Here is a 13,332-nt window from a genome sequence, read left to right as displayed (position 1 = left end):
GGAACCGAACTCACGACCTTGCGCTTGCCAGGCAGGCGCTTTTGCCGCTGAGCTAAATCCCCAGCCCCTTAGACAAACTTTTAAATATTGTCTGTTGAATTATGTTAACTTACAGCTCTCAGAATAAGTGCACAGTAGTTTTTCTTAATCTTGGAAATGTTAACTCCCTATGATGTTCTTTCATAATTTTCATGTGATATAGTCCTGAAACAGCTTGGGTATTCATTTTTTGTTTTGTTTTTTGCTTTTCTTCCGGTACCAGGAGTCGAACTCACGACCTTGCACTTGGCAGGCAGGTGTTGTGCCACTGAGCTAAATCCCCAGCCCCTGAGTATTCGTTTTTTGATATAAGCGTCTTCTCCCTCACCTTTGTGCTAACGGTAACACATTTTAAGCTAAGGACACAGTAGTGCTGACCTCACAAGATGCACCCAGAGTTCCACGTGAGCACATTAGCCAGGCAGTCACTCCCCTCGTGTTCCTGGGAGCAGAAGCCCCCTCCCCAGGTTGATGCCCTGAGCCATCTCTGTTTATTTGTTTGTTGGTTTGTTTTGGTTTTTGAGACAGGGTCTTGTTATACAGTTCTGGCTGGACTTGAACTCACTGGCTTCAGACTCAAGGCAATCCTCCTGCCTCAGCCTCCTGAGTGCCTAGCTAGCTCATCTGTTCTTTTCTCTCCCTGTCTGTATCCTTTCTCCTAACCTCTTGCTCACACTTCTTGTTCTGAATGATGCAAGCTTGAGACCTGCTATAGGCACCCCAGCTGTGTCTACCTCAGAGCACGGTCTCTGGCCCTATCGTCACCGCTGTTGGGTCGCTTTCCCAAATCTGTTTTAATAACAATTGCGTCACTAGGCCTTAGCTCTGGATTTTGAAGGCTTCCATGGCTCCATAGGAATTCTGTGGCGATTTCTCCTAAGGATTCAGTGGAAACTGCAGAAAAGAGTTTTCCTATTTGTTACCTTGAAACTTGATCTGTGCTGTTTGCATCAGCAGCTTCCTGTCAGGCCCAGGAAGTACGCAAGGTTTCAGATGTTGCCAGAGTTCCGCAGGTCTCCCAGACCAATCAAAGGAAGTTATCAGGCACTTCGGCTGTACCAGGCACTGTGATAAGCACTCCACACACGTGACCCCCTTCTGTCCTCTCAAAAGCTGTATTTGAGCTCGAGAATGCTGCTGTCCTCTTTACGGAGAGGTGGCCACAAGGTCCAGGCGGCAGAGTGGCGGCACCAGTGTGTGCACCAGGAGCCTGTGTTAATTTCTGCCTTGAGCAGCAGCAGTTGGTACACACCTGGTACCAGTGAGCCTGGCTTTTGGACGTGAGCTAGTGGGTTGGGGTGCAGCTCCATGGTAGAGCTCAGGCTCAGCAGCCAGAGGCCTAAGATGTGATTTAGCAACTTGCAAATGGTCTTCAAAACTAGAATATGTTGTCCACAGGGCCCCGAAGCACCTTGAAGTGCTCGGAATTTGCACTGTGCTCTGCCATTCTGGGCGGTGGTGTGAATGAATACTTACCATCCTTTAATTTGCAGGCCTAAGAAGCTGATATTAAAAGCTTTCAAACAATATTGGTTCGTCTTTAAGGACACATCCATAGCCTACTTTAAAAATAAGGAACTTGAACAAGGAGAGCCAGTAGAAAAACTCAACCTCAAAGGTAAGATCACCCTGCTGTCTTTTCCCCGGGCTTTGCACGACTCCGTGGGCAGCCTGAGGCCAGTGGCCTGCCGCAATAGGTGGGGCTGCCTCAGAGGAGCCTGCAAACCCCACTTTCAGTGGCAGCTCCTCCTCCCCGTGGGGAGCGGGCCTCAGACGTGGAATAGCAAACGCATTGTACTTACGCTGCTTTCCTTTCCCCCCCCTGTATGTCTGGGGTCTAGGAAGACGGGGTGTTTTGTGTCCGTGGGTGCAGCACACAGCACTGTAGAGCCTTGAGCTTCCTGAATTCGGGAGAGCTGTGTCTGGGCTGGGGTGTGACTCAGTTTTGGAGTGAGGCCTTCCTGTATGTGAGGTTTGATCCCCAGTACCCTGAAAAGAAGAAAGGGCCAAGAACACTGGTATTCAATGCACTATCTTGTTAGTGCCTATTCTGATTTCTGAAAGCCACTGTGTGTGCACCAAACGGGCGCTTCCGTCAGCTGAAACATCCAGGCAGTGTACTCGAGTCCCTGCCGCGGCCATCGGAGGCCAGCCTCTGTTCTGATCGCTTTCAAAGTTCTCATCCAGGATTCTCCCGGAAAACTGGGATAGCCAGTACCACCCACGGTGATTGTCCCTGAGTCTTACGTAGTCTTCCTTTCATGTTATTCTTCTTCCTCCATTCTTCAGGAAAGAACCAGATTTGAGGGGCTTCTATCTTTGTTAAAGTCTATGTGTTAGATGTATCCTGGGCGTTTACAGATCACATTCCTCAGAACCACTTTGCCTTCTGTCCTTCAGGCTGTGAAGTCGTCCCAGATGTGAATGTAGCGGGGAGGAAGTTCGGAATCAAGTTACTGATCCCTATCGCTGATGGCATGAATGAAGTATACTTGAGGTGTGATCATGTAAGTAAAGTATAAAGACCTTCGGTCACTTCACCTCTGTTAAGCTTAAGAGCAAGAATAAACCCATTCTTTTTGTTGTTGTTTGCTTGTTTGTTTTTTGAGACCGGGTCTTGCTATGTAGTCCAGGCTGGCCTTGAACTCACAGTGATCCTCCTGCCTCAGCCTCCCAAGTGCTGGGATTGCAGGCATGTGCCACCAAGCCTGACTAAGAACAAACCCATTCAAAGTTGAAAATACTGTTAAGTAAAAAATGTGTTGAATACAGCTAACCTTCAAACACCCCTGCTTAACCTGCTTTAACCATCCTCAGAACATTTATATTAACCTAGAATGGGGCAAAATCCTCTAACAAAGAGCCTATTTTATAATAAAGCATTAAAGATCTTGTATAGTTGATTGAACACTGTACTGAAAGTGACAAACAGAATGGTTGTATATGGTATGCTGCTATACCATAGTAAAGTTTAAAAAATCATAAGTCAAACCATGGTAAACCAGGACCATCTGTATAGCATTTTCTCAAATGAGAACACTGTTGTGTTAGTCAGCTATTGCTGTGTAACAAACAGTAACAGTGTGATAAAATCAACATTCAACAATTCCTTTCTGAAAGATCTGCAGGTTGCCTGGGGGTCTGATGTTCCACACTGGTGTTAGTTGGTCAGATCTGCTTTGAGCCACAGGCCTCACTTCCTTGCCACAGGTGGAGCTGATTTTCCTTCTTCTGGCACCAGACTGCCTGCAGGAAACTCTTGACATAGTGATAGAAGTACGAGAAGACATTGGGTCCCAGGTGTGGTCTCCTGAAGCTTAGGCTTGGACTTCACCCACACACCACTGGCCAAAGTCAATCATGAGTGTGGGTGGAAATGAAGGGAAGGAAATTATACTCTGTCTCAGGGAGGACAGGCTGTAAAATTACATGAGATGGTATGACTACCAGGACTCTAAAGATCGATGCCAGGAATTCAGTGTGTCACCACCTGCTACCCTGAGAAATTCCTCTTCAGCAGTGTATCTCAGCTGCTGGCCACCGTGCCTGTTCTCTCTCTAAAGTCAGAAACAAGTAGTCAGCTAGATGTACTGATGAATGCCTGTAACCCCAGGATTCTGGGAGGCTGAGGCAGGACGATCACAAGTTCCAATGACTTAATGGAGCCTTGTCTCAAAATGAAAAAGGGCTGGTGTTGTATCTCAATGAGAAAATCCTGTGTTCAATCCCCAGTGTTAAGGATAAACCGGGGTACAAATAATGCAGGAGATCAATTGAGGATTTTCTTTACTGTTTTGTTGTACAGATCAGGCAAGATATGAAAATAGAAACGTGTTATAGGAAGGCTCTCTGGTAGTTTGCGATTCACCTGAGTTCCTCTGCATCCTTGATCATCCTGAATGCAGTTTCCTGTACAGGATGGATCAGAGCTGCTTTCCTGTCCTCTAGCCCCGTAGCACTTACAAACACAGCACAGCCCTCAAAAGCACTGCAGTTAGCGACCGCCAGGACCGTGTGCCACTCGCGCTGCTCCTTCCCTGCAAGGTGACCTTGTGCTTTGGAGCCCCAGCCCCACCATGTTTCAGACCAGGTAGCTCTGAGCTCAAATTTCCACTTCTCAGCCTCTGTGTTCGTTGCAGGAGAATCAGTATGCCCGGTGGATGGCTGCCTGCATCTTGGCGTCAAAGGGCAAAACCATGGCAGACAGCTCCTACCAGCCCGAGGTCCTCAACATCCTTTCATTTCTGAGGATGAAAAACCGGAACTCGTCCTCAGAAGTGGCTTCCAGTCTCCAAAGCATGGACATGAACCCAGAGTGTTTTGTGTCCCCTCGATGTGCAAAAAAGCACAAGTCTAAACAGGTACTGCTGTCCTCCCGGAGCCATAGCTTGCATATAAATTCTTTGTGTTCTGAAATAAAGGGAAGAATTCCATTGGATTCAAGCCATTATCATGGCGCTGGGGATTTAACTCAGTGGCACAGTGCCTGCCTGGCAAGCGCAAGGTCGTGAGTTCGATTCCTGGTACTGGAAAAAAAAACAAAAAAAAAAAAAGAATATTCAAGCCATTATCATGAAAGTTTAACAGTGAGTTGGGTATTAGGTGGTATTACAGAACTGCAGTGACTATTATTAGAGGTGACCATTCTGGTGTCTGAGTGTGCTGATGGTCCCAACTTAATTATGAGCTGTATGTCCTCGTCACGGCCCACGAAGTTTGTATTTGTAACCCCAAGAAAAGTTGTTGGAATTCTAGCGAGTTAATTCCAATCTGCCACTTCTAGTGCAGGGCGAGAATAAAGACACTAAGGCATGTTTGTAGTTATGGGGAGCCAAGGGGTCCTAAGTCCAGCCACAGTGATGGTCGTCCGGAACAAAGGCCTCGACCCAAGGCCGAACCCAGGTTTTGTTCATTCATGAAGAAGGGAGTGGCTTGAGGATGAGTGACTGTGAGAACCGTGGGAAGCAGGTGAGCGCCATGAGCTGGGCTAGGGAGGAGGCCTGAAATCACCTCTGCAATGCAGAAAAGTGATCTGCATAACACCATTAAGATAATACCTAATGTTTGGGGGTCAGTGCTTCAGCTCTGATGTGTAATCTTTGAAGCTCCAAGAAATCATAGCCTCTATTCCCAAGGCTCAGTCCCAGCAGACAGCATGGAGCCCTGGCTCACACATCCCGACTCAATTGAGGGAGCAACAGGGGCTCGGGGAAACACACCTGCCATCTCCAAAGACTACCATCAGCACCTCGACCTGACCGATATGCATTGCCTAAAGCCAATTGAAGGGATAAGGGAAAGTCCTAGCCAGCTCTGTATGTACGTATCAGTACATGGAAACAGGGTCAGGCTCAGCCAAAATGGAGGCAACTGCCCTCTTTCAAGGAGAGTCACCTAAGTGGTCCTCCACAGTGAGCTTAACTATGAATAAACTTGCCAGGTGTGGTGGCGCACGCCTGAAATCCCAGCACTTAGGAAGCTAAAGCAGGAGGATCGCTGTGAGTTTGGGGCCAGCCTGGGCTACGTAGTGAACTACAAGTCCAGCGTGAACTACTTAGTGAGACTCTGTCTCAAAAAACAAACAAACAAAAAGAAGAAATAAGTTAATCCCTACAAATTAAAATTACGCTTCCCTAAAAATGGGTTAAACGTTGGACGGATGATTTTATTCCAGTAGAACCGCTGTCCATGAGCACTGCATGGACCTGAGAAAGATGCAGATGAAGCCTGTGTCCTGGCTGACCTTTCTCCTCCTCCTCCCCAGTGATTTTTCATGTTTTCTAGAAAAAGAGAGGAGACAGAGAACGAATGAATGGGAGAATGCGCCGCCTTTGGAGAACTGCAGTCGGGCTGTGCTTACTGCCCTCACTGGGGACCTGGGGCTGACGGGGTGGGCACAGAGCATCACAAACACTGAGGAGAGTTTGACGTCTCCTGTTTCTGTGCAGCTGGCAGCCCGGATCCTGGAAGCCCACCAGAACGTGGCCCAGATGTCCCTTGTTGAAGCCAAGCTGCGCTTCATTCAGGCCTGGCAGTCTCTGCCGGAGTTCGGCCTCACCTACTACCTCGTCAGGTGACTGCACCCTCCCCTCGCCTCTCCCACTTCCATTCCATGCGGGGTGCCTTTCTGGAAGCCCACTTTGTTCTCCACTGAGACTGCAAACTCTTCTTCCTTTACAAGACTGCCTTGCACGTACGGCCCAAACCCTGTGGGCCGCTCATAGAAATCTTCCAATCCTGCTGTTCCAGTGCCAGCACCTCCTAATGGCTAAGTGTGCGAGGAGAAGTGTTCAAATGTGTAAAGGAGATTTTATCCCTTTAGTATAACTACCTTGCGCTTCTCAGGCAGGCGCTTGTGCCACTGAGCTACATCCCTGGCCCTCTGATTTTGAAGTATTAGAGAGTCTCTGACTTTCATTCACGTCAGGTTGTGTGTGTCCCACTGCATCCTACGGTGTGGCTTTGCAGTGTCCCCAGCAAACCCTGTCATTCCCCCAGCCACAGGAGGCTGCCATTGGCTCCACCGCACCCTGATGATTTCTGCCCGTCCACTGCCCTCCTGTGTTTACAGAGGAGACTACTGAGATATAAAAAAGAAGGCCAGTGACTCATACAAGTTCCTCTCTTAGTGAGGGGCAGCCCCCGTGTCCTCGCTGGTCATCCACCAAGCACGGCTCTGCCTACCACGCACAGTGAATGCTTTCCCAAAATGTCTCCACTGGCGTGCTTGTAAATTGAATTTTTTTTTTTTTAAGTCAGCAAACACAGGTAGTGCTTAAGCAAAACTTATACTTAATCCTGCAGGATGGAAGAGACTCTGGCACTTTCTCACTTTATGACTTAGGAAGAGGAAAGATGGTTGGTATTTTTTAAAATTGACTTATAAAAAAATACAGTTTGTGGGGCTGGGGATTTAGCTCAGCGGCACAGCTCCTGCCTGGCAAGCGCGAGGTCGTGAGTTCGATTCCCAGTATCGGGAAAAAAAATACAGTTTGCATTGTTTTCTTGCCTCTTTGCCAAAGGTCATTTTCTCTAACCTCTGCTAATGGGAGCATTCATTCAGATTTTTCTATTCACTGAAGCACCTCAGTCAACTTCTGTCCTCAGTGTTTGTCCCGAACTAGCAACTTTTCCTGCTTTATATACCCCAGTGAGAATGAGAGAGGGCAGAGTTATGCTGGACACTCACAAACGCTCTCATGTACATATACTTGTACATGTATAGCGCACACTAACCTGTAACGCTTTTTTGGTTGGTTGTTTTTTTGAGATAGGGTCTCCCTATGTATTCCAGGCTGGCCTTGAATTCACTATGTAGCCCAAGCTGGCCTTGAACTCCTGGTGATCCTCCTGTCTCAGCCTCCTGAGTGCTGGAATTACAGGCATGCACCACCCCACCCAGCTTTCCTATAATTCTGAAGCCAGCTCCCAATAGTGGCAAGAACATGGACACTTGAGCCAATCAGCCTGGGCATCCAGTTCATCCTTTGCCTCTGCTAGTGCTGTGGCCCTGAACATTGCTACTGAACTCGCCAAGCCTGGGCTTCTGTACTTGCTCAGTGGGCGTGGCCCCTGCGGAGAACCCAGAGACACACAGCAAGTCCTGTGTCTGATAAGCTGTGAAGTGTGGTGGACCTGAGTGGGCTCCTGATGAGTTGCTCCTTCACTCTCCCACCCCTGCATCATGGTATCTGGAGTGTTTATTTCATTTATTCATGATCCTCACCCCTGCCCCTCAGTTAGAAATCTTCATTCTCTGCAACCGAGAATGTGCCCCTGTGCCTAGCCAGGTGCCTGGTCCACTGACCTGTGCAAATTTTGAATGGATTGATGTGGCTCTGCCTGATTTCACTTTCCTCTAAAGTCAGTTTCACTCATACTGTCTTTCTCTTTACTGCAGTAAAAAGTCTTCCTACTGTAAGTTGGTGCCTCGTGTCCTTTCTTCTGAAATAACCTAGAAATGTTGTGCACTACTCTTTAAGAAGTTCTACGTGAATGAACAGTTGCTTCTCTGAATCAGTATTATTTTTTTCAGATTTAAAGGAATCAAGAAAGATGACATTCTGGGAGTTTCATATAATAGGTTGATCAGAATCGATGCAGCCACTGGGATTCCAATCACAACGTGGAGATTCACCAATATGAAGCAGTGGAATGTCAACTGGGAGATCCGGCAGGTAGGGGAAGTTTCTGGGTCTCAGGGTCTTGCTTGATTTTGTTTCTGCAGTGCTGGAGATGGGACCTGGGACCTTGTACATGCTGGGCCGGTGCTCTGCCACTGCACTGCACTTCCAGGCCCTTGTATTCATTTAACAAGGTCTCACTAAGTCTCTGAGTTACCCAGGATGGGCTCAAACTTGCAGTCCTGCCTCAACCTTCCAGAGTGCTGGGATTACAGCATATGCCATCATGCCTGGCTTGCGATTTTTTTAAGGACTCTGGATTCCTCTCCAGAGCAGCATCTGAGCACGCATGTGTAGAATAAAGGTCGGAAGTCATATGTCCCATAATGCAGCAGCTTTAAAACCTTGATGCATTTTAAGATCTCCTGGACCAGACCGAAGCTCAGATAAATCTAGGTCTCCAGGAGTGGGGCTGGGCAGTCATTTTGAGAGTTCCATGGTGATTCCAATGGGATTGAGAACCACTGATACTTCCTGCTTAGAGTTTATGGCTTTCACCTCAGAAGGGGCAGTGGCTAAAGCAAAATTCGGGCAGGCTTTTTATCTTCCATTAAAGAGTGTGCAAAACTCTCTGCCCCTCCCCAAGGGAGGACTTGGAAGTTCTTACATTTAAACAGCTAGATGGATAAAGAAAAAATATGAGATATGATTGAAAAGTGGAGACTATTTCATTATCACAGTAAAAGACATATGCCATGAAGCCCCCTCAGAGTACACTTATCTCATTGTCCTTGCCACTTTCTGAAGCAGTTCTGAAGGTCCTCTTTCATGAGTGTCTTTAGTTGTGCTATTGTGACTGCCTTGGTATCAAAATGTTTCTCTTTCAAAAGTCATTTTGGGGCCGGGCGTGGTAGCGCACTCCTATAATCCCAGCATTCAGGAGGCTGAGGCAGGAGGATCCTTGCAAGTTCGAGAGCAGCCTGGGCTACAAAGTGAGCTCAAGGCCAGCCTGAACTACATAGTGAGACCCTGTCTCAAAAAGACAAAAAGAAAAAAACAAAAGTCATTTTGGGGCCAGTGATATACCTCAGTGGCATAAGCACCTGCCTGGCAAGGGCAAGGTCCTGAGTTCAATTCCTGGTACCAAAAAAAAAAGTCGTTTTGACTTTGAGGAAGAGCTAGATGTCACAGAGCGCCAGATCCAGTATCTAAAGTGAATGACGATGCACTGTAGTGTTTTGTTTTGTTTTGTTTTTTTTCTTTTTGAGACAGGGTCTCACTATGCAGTTTAGGCTGGCCTCAAACTCACAGTGACTCTCCTGCCTCTGCCTCCTGAGTGCTAAGATTACAGGCAGATTACAGGTGTGGGCCACCCTGCCCAGCTGTAGTGTTTTTATGTGACAGAATTGCCGTAATTGTTTTCTTGGGGGGGGGGCAGTTCCAGTACTGGGAATTGAACTCATGACCTTGAGCTTGCCAGGCAGGTGCTGTGCCACTGAGCTAAACCCCCAGCCCCTGCCATAATTGTTTGATCAATGAGGTGTCATAAAAAACTGGTGAATGTTTAAATTTTTAAAAATTTATTACAGTAAAAGACACATTGGAATTAACCACCCCAGTATACTCCAAATACTTCCCCCTAACTTCACACAAACCTGTCTTATCCTCTTGACAATGTGTCTTTCACTGTAATACTTTTTTTTTAATTTATTTAAAAATTCACCGTGTTTTCCAGTCACCCTTGTACCAGATGCGCGTCAAAGCTCACACCACAAGAGGGCGCAAAGAGCGAAGAACTGGTTTCGCCGGTGTTGGGTGGAAGCCGTGGTGGTTTTCTGTGTGGTCCGGGATAGGCCTCTCCCAGCCCCTCCAGCCCCCCCCTGGGCCAGCACCAGCCAAGCAGCTGCTTTCTCGCCCCTCTGTGTCCAAGTGTAAGCCTCCTGTGCCCTCCTCTTGCAGGTGGCCATCGAGTTTGACCAGAACGTCTCCATCGCGTTCACCTGCCTGAGCGCGGACTGCAAGGTGGTGCACGAGTGCATCGGGGGCTACATTTTCCTGTCCACCCGCTCCAAGGACCAGAATGAAACGCTCGACGAGGACCTGTTTCACAAACTGACTGGTGGTCAGGACTGAGGCGAAGCGGGCGGGCCCGGCCTCGTCCTCCCTGGGAAAATGGGGTGTGTGGAGCGGGTAGACCTGGCCAGTGTGTGCTGGGACTAAAGGACTCCAGATCCTCACCTCATTCCAGTGCATCTCTGTCCTGACCTCGCCCATGCCAGCACCGTGCAGCGGCCTCGGCTGTCTCCTCTGGACAGTGGGTGGTGAGAAGAGGGGGCCGTCGGGCTGCCCCAAGGCCCAGTGTGGGGCCGCAGTTCCGCCGGGCGTTCACTGCAGGCTGCCTCATTGCTCAGTCAGCTAAAGACGGGAGACAGAAACCAGGAAAGTAAGTACACAGCCTCGGCCCCAAACTCGGGTTGAAGAGAAACCGGTCTTCCCTCGCCGACGCAAATGTCAGCGCCGCCCGTCTCCACACCTTCTCCGGGGAGATCTAGGCGGTGAGGGCGGGGTGGGGTTATTGGTACCAGTTGGCACCAGAGGTCGGAGAAGTGGTCTTCAGCATCACCCTTTGCTTACGGTGACATCTGCCGAGGTGACCATCTGGTCTTGGTCGCTGCTGCTCTTCTGTTATTGCTGTCACCCGGAGCCCACCTTCTACTCCTGGGCGGCCCGGTGACACATTAAAGGCCTTCTTGAAGGCACGAGTGACAGCGGGTGCAAGGACACTCACTCCTCAACCCAGATCCACATCTCCACTGCTTCTGCTCAGGCTGGGGCTTGGGAAGTCAGGCACAGTTCTTTGTTTATGAAAACCACCTCCCGGCAATTGCCAAGGGGTCCAGTCAGGGCTTCATCCAGCTGGTGAAGGAGCAAGGCAGAGCTCTCTGCAGAGAGCACCATGTTCATGGTCTGCATGGTAGGGAGGACTCGTGGGAACCCATGTCCTCCTGGCCTTGTCCCTCAAGGTTTTTGGGTTTTCGCTGGGCGTAACGGTGCACGCTTATAATCCTAGCCCTCGGGAGGCTGAGGCAGGAGGATCATTGCAAGTTCAAAACCAGCCTGGGCTACAAAGTGAGTCAAGGCCAGCCTGGACCGCATAGCAAGACCCTGCCTCAAAAAGACAAAAAAAGGGTGGGGGAGGTTTGACTTTTCTAAAACACAAGCGAGGGCCAGACCTTCTCCTCCGCTTCCCTCTGTGTCATCCACCTTAAATCTTGAGCATGCACCTGCCTGAAGCATCACTCTCCATTTTGGTTTGTTCACAGTGGGAAGAGTGGGTGTGAATAAGGTAAAAAGCAATACTAAAAGTAAAGGGAAATTGCTTGTTTTATGAAACATTCTTCTGCTGCCCCAAGAACCTGCATTGAAAAGTGAAGCCAAGAGCTCCAATTCCATTTCCAGTTCTCTTCAATTGTACCCCACAGGGGCCGGGCCAGGGCCCCGACGCCCTCCAGCCTTAGCTGTGAAAAGCAGAATCTTAGCAAGTGTGGGAGCCACATAGCCTCAGCCCCGGGGGAGCCCCGGCCCCGAGCCGGAAGCTGCCCTCGGAATTCTCTGCTTAGACACAGCTGCTCCTGGAGCTCCCAGGAACCAGCTGAATTTCTGTGACCTGGATCGAAGCTCAGACATGATTTTAGGCATGGAAAATCTGGTTCCTATCAGACAGAACCCTGTGCTAGGCATACTGGTGTTGGTCATTGCTCTGTAGCCCAGAGCTCTATAGTCTGCACCCAGACAGGTCTTCAGAGTCTCACTGTGCAGTCCAGGCTGGCCTTGAACTCACTTATGTAGCCCAGGCTGACCTCAAATTCTCAATCCTCCTGCCTCAGCCTCCCAAGTGCTGGGATTACAGGCATGCACTACCATGCCCAGCCTAGACAGGTCTTTAAGGTCATAATGGACTCCTTAAAATGGTGCGTCTCTTATTGCATGCCACCTGTTTGTTGCCAACAAGAGCCACACCTGCTGTCCCATTGCTGGCCAAGTCCCTTCCCCTCCCTTAGCGGGTCAGGATGGAATGACATTGCCAGGAAAGCTCTCCCTGGAATTGACTGGTTTGAACCAGGCTTTCTGTTGGCTAATGCTTTCAGGAGAGCGCTTCTGCAATTACACAGAAACGTCCCAAAGGAATGGATACATGGGGCAAGATGACCTTAAACGCCACTGTTCGGAGTCCACCCCAAAGACTTTTTCCTCCTACACTGGGTACAAAAGGTCACCTGACTTCCTATGATGAAATTTTAAATTAATGTGTGCCTTTTAGTACTGCTTGCTGTCTCAGTCAACCCCAGATGCCGTGACCCCCATTTTTTACTATTGTGTATGACTTTTCCAAGTAAAAGGTTTCCATGGATGTGAATACAGTCCAGTCTGTACCCTGTCCGACTTGCTGCCTCGTTAAGGGTGCATAGTTTCTGCTAGGAAAGAGGAGTCAGCCCCCTCTCGGGTCTGATGAGCACCTCTCCCTGCCACCCCAGGTTCCAGCTCAGTCTCTCCAGGGCTGGGGGTGTGGCTGATCACATCACAGGGTCCTCAGAGCTTGACCTAGAGAGAGCGTCCCTCGGCCTCCAAGGCTGGTGGGTGAGTATCAAGGGCACTGCTTCGTTGTAGAGATGGGCGGCCCCTGTGGGCCATGCCGCGCAGTTCACAGATGCTGTACCATTCTCCTTCCTGCCGTTCCCACAGCAGCGGCGGAGGGTAAAGACACTTGCTGCCTTTTCACGGAGAAAGCAGCCCCAGAAGGCGGATAACCTGCTCGTGGCCTCATGGCCCATCACTGAGCCAGGCTCCAAAGCCAGGTTCATCTCAGCCCTGCGGACCCCCCCTTCCTTCTCCAGGGGTGCGCATGTCCCTCTCCTACCCAATGTGATGTCACCCTGTTCAGTGACCCCACAGCAGGCTCCGGCCGGTGGGACGGCCAGAAGACAGCAGCTGCTCCAGTTAGCTGGGACGGGAGGGGACCAGGAATGAGAGGCTTGAGTATTTTTATCAGCACATGTTTGTAGTACTGTTTACCTTCCTTGGGGCTAAGTGTTTTGTTTTTGATGCTGGGAAAGCCCCAAGGTCAGAAGATGAGACGCTTTCACCCGAGCACTCGTCTTTCAGCCTTGGC

At 49.4% G+C, this 13,332-nt stretch overlaps 1 protein-coding gene across 1 annotated transcript in view; it reads left to right on the top strand.

Moving 5' to 3' along the window:
• The window catches only part of Fermt1 (fermitin family member 1), a gene marked incomplete in the record, with an annotated part of 35,301 nt that extends 22,699 nt beyond the window's left edge, over positions 1-12,602 (top strand). The window contains 6 exon segments of the mRNA XM_013512377.1: positions 1,533-1,657; positions 2,440-2,546; positions 4,179-4,400; positions 5,988-6,112; positions 8,075-8,216; positions 10,122-12,602. Of these exon segments, the coding sequence (XP_013367831.1) occupies positions 1,533-1,657; positions 2,440-2,546; positions 4,179-4,400; positions 5,988-6,112; positions 8,075-8,216; positions 10,122-10,295 (895 nt within the window).
• Positions 12,603-13,332: the final 730 nt, after the last annotated feature.

The sequence above is a fragment of the Chinchilla lanigera genome, unplaced genomic scaffold (genome assembly GCF_000276665.1).
Source record: "Chinchilla lanigera isolate Chin_1 unplaced genomic scaffold, ChiLan1.0 scaffold00014, whole genome shotgun sequence".
NCBI classification, from domain to species: domain Eukaryota; kingdom Metazoa; phylum Chordata; class Mammalia; order Rodentia; family Chinchillidae; genus Chinchilla; species Chinchilla lanigera.
This window is presented reverse-complemented; position numbering and strand designations above follow the sequence as displayed.